Source organism: Mus caroli, unplaced genomic scaffold, assembly GCF_900094665.2.
Source record: "Mus caroli unplaced genomic scaffold, CAROLI_EIJ_v1.1 scaffold_18045_1, whole genome shotgun sequence".
In the NCBI taxonomy this organism is placed as follows: domain Eukaryota; kingdom Metazoa; phylum Chordata; class Mammalia; order Rodentia; family Muridae; genus Mus; species Mus caroli.
This window is the reverse complement of record NW_018389570.1, coordinates 1,902-8,682: the sequence shown is the minus strand read 5'-3', so window position 1 is coordinate 8,682 and position 6,781 is coordinate 1,902. Positions and strand designations below refer to the sequence as shown.

General features: G+C 40.1%; 1 protein-coding gene across 1 annotated transcript in view; it reads right to left on the bottom strand.

Annotated features, from left to right (window-relative positions):
• LOC110288175 (cytochrome P450 2J3-like) overlaps positions 1-6,781 on the bottom strand; it is an 11,710-nt gene that overhangs the window by 4,068 nt on the left and 861 nt on the right. The window contains exon 2 of the mRNA XM_021154598.1: positions 2,468-2,631. Coding sequence (XP_021010257.1) covers positions 2,468-2,631 — 164 coding nt within the window. The remainder of the gene's footprint in view (positions 1-2,467; positions 2,632-6,781) is intronic.

The window sequence follows — 6,781 nt, the reverse complement described above, 5'->3', positions numbered from 1 at the left end:
TTCTCATTGTGTCCTGGATTTCCTGGATGTTTTGAGTTAGGATCTTTTTGCATTTTTCATTTTCTTTGATTGTTATGTTGATGTTCTCTATGGANTCTTCTGCACCTGAGATTCTCTCTTCCATCTCTTGTATTCTGTTGATGATGCTTGCATCTATGGTTCTAGATTTCTTTCCTAGGGTTTCTATCTCCAGTGTTGACTCACTTTGGGTTTTCTTTATTGTGTCTACTTCTCTTTTTAGGACTAGTATGCTTTTGTTCATTTCCATCATCTGTTTGGATGTGTTTTCCTTTGTTTCTATAAGAATTTGCAACTCTTTATCAGTGTTCTCCTGTATTTCTTTAAATGAGTTATTAAAGACCTTCTTGATGTCTTGTACCATCATCATGAGATATGCCTTTAAATCTGGGTCTAGGTTTTCGGGTGTGTTGGGCTGCCCTGGGCTGGCTGAGGTGGAAGTACTGGGTTCTGATGATGGTGAGTGGTCTTGGTTTTTGTTAGTAAGATTCTTACCTTTCACCATCTGGTAAACTCTGGAGTCAGTTGTTATAGTTGTCTCTGGTTAGAGCTTGTTCCTCTCCTGATTCTGTTATTCTCTACCAGCAGACCAGACCGGGGAGACTAGTTCTCTTCCGAGTTTCAGTGGTCAGTGCACTCTCTGCAGGCAGCCTCTCCTCTTTCAGAGAAGGTGCACAGATATCTGGCATTCAGACTTGCCTCCTGGAAGAAGATGAAGGCCCGAAAGAGGACCTGCCCAGAAACTGTTAGCTTCTGTAGACCACACTCTCACCTGTGCAGAGTAGTCTCGGTGGAGTCCGGGAGCCAAGATGCCTCCTGCAGATGCTCAGGCAATGCCCTAAATAACCTCTTCTGATATTAATTGTAGTTTTGTCCCAGAAGCTACACACTTCTGAGGCATGCACCTAACATAAACTTTGCCAAGTACAGGAATTTAGACTTAGCACATGTATGAATAAGATCACTATTATATTCCTGAAACTCCTAAATAGAAGCTAACACCACCACACACCTTGTTTCCTGCCATTGTTCCTTTTTCATTACTCAGTCCTCTGACATTTCTCTAAGAATGCATTTTCCTGGTGCCTGAGACATATACCATAATGACTTCTCTCTTGAAACAGTTCAGTCCAAGGCATTTTTAATGCCACCATCCCAGGCTAACATACTATTTTTTCTTCACCTTGAGTGTTCAAACTCCTTCCTTCATAGATAGCCTACAATGATAATATTTTGCTACCATACCTGTGTTTTCTAACTCGTTTCATAAATGAGCTTCAAAATGTGCAGTGTTTGATCTTCTCCTCTATCCATTTCCACTCAAGAGCTCCCCTTACTCTTATAATAAAAATTAAGAGCTGGGTTCGTTTTGCCAATGTCAACAGTTTTCACCCAAATAAATATGGTCTTCAGATACTATGTGTCCCACAGTGAGAATGATTTTTACCTATTGTTGTCACTACTAATCACTTATGCTGATGATAGTTCTTATTGCAGATAATGTAGTCAGTCATTTGCAATCAATGGTTGATTGTTTCAAGAGTTAATTAGGAAATTGCTGAAAGTGAAGTTTTTATAGTTTAATATTGTTGAAGTCTGTTTCAATTTTCAAGCACCTAACTTGATTTAATGATCTCTTTGTGCACTCATGATAGTCTATTCTAGCAATATCTGGAAGGCTAGAAATTCTGGCAGGATATGGCCTGAACGACACAGTTTAAGAAGGCATAAATAAGAAGAGCATCAGTAGGAGAAAGGTGCTTCACATCTGTTTTGGTAAGGCAGAGTGTTGAAATAGGAAAAGAGAAATGAGACACTTGTATTTGGCTTTGGATGGTACCCTTGTTACTTCCTATGCATGCCTCTGAGTTATTCTGCAGGACACATGGTATATCCAAGACTCTCTTAGAGAGAGATGATGTCAGACCTCAGATGGTTGATTTCATATGGGAAATGTAGTATCCAGCTGACTTTAAAGATAACATTGCCTGCTTTTGAATCCCTTTCCAATAACTGGGCTGCTTTCTCTAGCCTCAACCAAAGAGGATGTACCTAGCCTTACTACAACTTGATAAACCAAGGCTCATTGATATCCATAGAAGGCCTCTGTTCTTCTGAGGAAACAGAGAGGAGGGGTAAATGGGAGGGTGAGAGGAAAATAATAAAATATAACATTTGATGAAGGATTTGATTCATTGGGATATTGTAAAATTACAGACATAGAGGTACCTTTAGCATACAATACACATAGCTTCTCTTATACTAGAAACCAGCACCTCTTTCTCTTTTGAAAATTTCATAAATGTGCAATTCATCTTGTTAAAATCCTTTTCTACTCCTTCTCTCCACTTGTCAATGGAACCTTTCCACAGTTCCCCATTTTCCATCCAATTTCATGTCTTGTTTATAATAACCCACTGAATTCAATATTGCTGCCAATTAAACTTACCATTGTTTTTAAAAATACGTTGCCTTGCCACTAAAATGGGGCATTTCAAAAAGTTCTGTTCCATGCAAGTTAATGCTTCTTTTATTAAGAGTTCTCCCCTTATGATCACTGAAGGGATGGTACCAAAATCCAGGCTAATTAGGTTTCCATACTTCTTCACAAACCTGAAAAACATTTCAATTGTCATAGTTGAATGTTCCTGTGTTATTGTGTCAAGGAGTAATAGACAGGTGTGTGTTCAGTGGATTCTGTTAAGGGGTCTGTGTGCTAATGTGAATGGAGGGATGCAGCTTGGTCTGAGGAAATGTTTCTGAAAATGTTTTTTCCTCCTATGAACTAAATTTAATTTCAATTAAAATTGAATGTACTCTATAAAAAAATCAATAATATAGGTGATTATGACTTTAGAAATATTCTAACATGTACTCCTAAAAGAAGATATAAGGTTATTCAATAGAGTCCACAAATTATTGGGGTAACTTCCTGAAGAATTCTAAAGTCCAGCAAAGGCAGAGGCTCAGGCACCCATGACCTGACAAAGGCTGAGCAAAGTGTGTGCATGTACAGTTTTCATGGACTTCTTTTAAAAAAAAATCAATGGTCTGTTTGTCTAGAGAATAAGGCCATGTCCACAGCATCAGCCAGACATGAGATGTACATGTGTAAATAATGAGACAAACATGGAGGGGAGTCTGCATATCTGTGTGAGAAAAGTTACCATTATGTCATAGGAATATTTCAGTAATTTCTCCATTTGCACTCTTTCAAATTTCAATACAGTTACAATTGAAGTTTCTTCTTATACTTTTTTACATGCATTTACCGTTAAGAACCAAGAGAGCACCAGTGTTTCCCCAGACTAAATCATGAAGGCATAAATGTTTTTCTACAAAGGCAATGTCTATAACCTGGCATATAATGAAAGCAGAGGAATAGGAGCATCAGTCCTCAGACATTCAAGCTGTCTTTGTACAAGTCTGTTGTAGCAAGCACAGGAAGCTTTAGTCAAATCTATGTCATTGTAGGAAAGAATATGTTTCCTGATTATCCTTTTGCAGAATAGCCTTCCTATTTATGTAACCTTGTAATACAGTTTCTCATGTTGTGGGGATTACCAACTATAAAATTGTTTTGTTGCTGCTTTATAACTGCAACTTTCCTACTGTTACCAATTGCAATGTAAATATCTGTTATGAAAGACATCTGATATGTGACTGCAAAGATGTCAGGATGCACAGGTTGAGAACTACTGTATTAGAAGACATAAAAATGCAATAGAGGGTGTAGGCTGGGAGTGGAGACATTTCTGAAGATCTGGAGTGATAGAAGCACATAGGCTCAATAACTATAATAACTTTAATAGGTTAATAACTGTGGCCACTTGAGGCAGTTGTGATCTTTCAAGTCTAGGGCCCCCTACCTCACTGAATCCTGAGGGGGAAAAATGAGAGCAGCACTGGGAGAACCACTTTGTTTGGTCCCAGCCACCCACTGCATCTTTGAAAATGAATGGGCTTTGTGTTCCAAAGGTCAGGGACACAAATGCATAGAGACAGTCAAAAGAAAACCCTACTGATTCAACACAACCACACTCATAGAGATTTACAACTGTCAACTGAACAAGGAAAGAGATAGTATAGATGAGAATATACTTAAAGAATGGTAGAAACTTCCTAGAGGGGCAAAATACTGTGGGACCATGAAAGGCAGCCTGTTCTGATTGAGTGATGCTTACTTAGGAGACCTAGGAGAAAACTACAAGGGACAGAACAGTGAGCCACTTTCCCAGAGACAGGTGCCTGACAACGCAGAGTCCTCAACTCCATAATTCTGTATACTACAAGTCACACAGACAAATTCCTAAGCTCCTGGCATTCTAACTAGATTCCATCCTCATAGTTACCTGACAATAACCAGGTATACTCCTCCCCACAGCTACCCTGCAACTACAAGATAGCCCAGTCTACTATAAAATGGGCTGCATGGCCCCACCTTTCTCTCTTAAGCTCTCACCTTTCTTATTCTCATCTCTAGCTCTCCTTTTCCCTCTACCTTCGCTTCTTCTCTCCATGTGGTCATGGCCAGCCTCTCTCTTTCTTCTTACCTTCTCTCTTTCTCTCTGACTTTCTACAATAAAGCTCTAAAACCATGGACTGTCTCTGCTCATCAAGGCCCACCATGCTTGAATGATGGAATAGGCATTTGCCTAAAGAGCCACGTCTACCCTCCTGCCAGAAGGCCTTCTTGTGCTTCAGCCATGGACCAGACCAAGGACTCTTGACCTTGTGGGAACCACCCAGTGCCCCTCTCCCTCTGCCCACTCCTCTCTTAAGGTCCTGAGGCTGGCTGAGGCAGTTGTGATCTTTCAAGTCTAGGGCCCCCAGACATGAAAGTGTTAAAAATCACCCCCTACCTCACTGAATCCTGAGGGGAAAAATGAGAGCAGCACTGGGAGAACGACTTTGTTTGGTCCCAGCCACCCACTGCATCTCTGAAAATGAATGGGCTTTGTGTTCCAAAGGTCAGGGACACAAATGCATAGAGACAGTCAAAAGAAAACCCTACTGATTCAACACAACCACACTAGAAATAATAAATAATGGACCTGCAAGAAGGAATGATAATTATAATTTATTCTCAGATATTCTCTGGGATATTCGAGACTGAGAACCTGTTATATCTGGCCTCTGTGAGGCCCAGAGACCTCAGACTGCTCCCTATCCACCCACCACAGACTGGGTCCAAGGCTTTACCCACCTGGGGCCATATGGGGAGTGTGGCAGTCCTCTGTGTCCACCTGCCCAGAGCATGGGAACTCTGGTGGGAGGTGGGTTTTCTACAACCCCCTTTATTCCCACATGCCCACTGCCTGACAGCATACAACCCTGCCATGATGAAGCCATCAGTATGAAGCCACAAGCTTTATTAAGCAAAATCACCACAATCAATATAGAATCTAAAAACAGAAAATATTTTGAAAACTGAGAGAAAATAAATAATGTACCACTTACTTTTGGGAAACCACAAAGGTCAGAACAAAGCAGGATACTATGTAAAAGGTTTAAGGGAAGCATTTAATCAACCTAGTGTCCTATAAAAAGGGAAAAGACAGTGTGGGCATGGAGGGGGAAATCATTCTGAGGGTGGCAAAACTAAGATATTTCCTTCTGCTATGCTCCCTCTGAAGGAATGGAGAAAGGAAGTGCTTGTCATCAGAAAGAAAGCTGTGAACTTGAAGGGTTAGAAAAAAGACAGGGCCCTGGGAGCAGGAGTAAGGAGCAAAGACAAGAGACTTTTCTGTCTTTGAATTCCAGCTGCACAGGACACTTAAAAGCAGGTGTATGTCTGATGTGGTTCTCAGTGTGTGTGGAGACTACACGTGAGACAGCTGTACTATAGAGGGGAAACAGGGATCCTCTTTGTTTGTAGCCATTTTAATTCCTGTAGAGAATGGTGTTAGTAAGTCTCATTAGCTGAATGTGTCTATTGCATATAGCAAAGCAGCTGTGGGGTCAATGATAAAAATATATATGTATGGAAATAATGTATAAAATAATGTATAAAAATATGTATGGAAAGAGTGAAGATGACTACTTAAAAAGTGTTCAACAGTGAAAAACATCACAGGGATGGGGTAATGGGAGAGGAAAGAAGTGGAAATACAAACATACAATAATAAAATTAAGGAGTAAAATTTCTTATATAACAATAAGTACATAAAATGATGTACTCTTCCCAGCTAATTGTAAGAGATAGAAATAATAAATAATGGACCTGCAAGTAGGAATGATAATTATAAACATAGCCCAAGCATACTCTGCTGAGGCACAGGACAGAGGAAATTACTATAGGTAAAAAGCAATATTACACAGAAAGTTGGTCATTGCACACACAAAAAAATCTATCGATTCTAGATGTGTACAACACACACACACACACACACACACACACACACACACACCACACACACACACATACTACACACACACACACACACACACACATACTACACACACACATGTTGCCGCACACATAAGTGTGCACAGGGAAGAATGGTAGGAGAATAAGCTGAGACAAACATCTAAACTCCCAGTGGAGCTAGAGACATCTGCGGAACTTTCTCTGTAGTCAATAAAGTCAGTAGCGAAGCAGCCATCAAGGCTGTATAATAATAATAAAAAAAAAATCAATGAAAGAAAATCATGCTATAGAAAATTCTGCATACACTAGCAAGATTTTGCTGAAAGGACCCAAATATAGCTGTCTCTTGTGAGACGATGCCGGGGCCTAGCAAACACAGGAGTGGATGTTCAC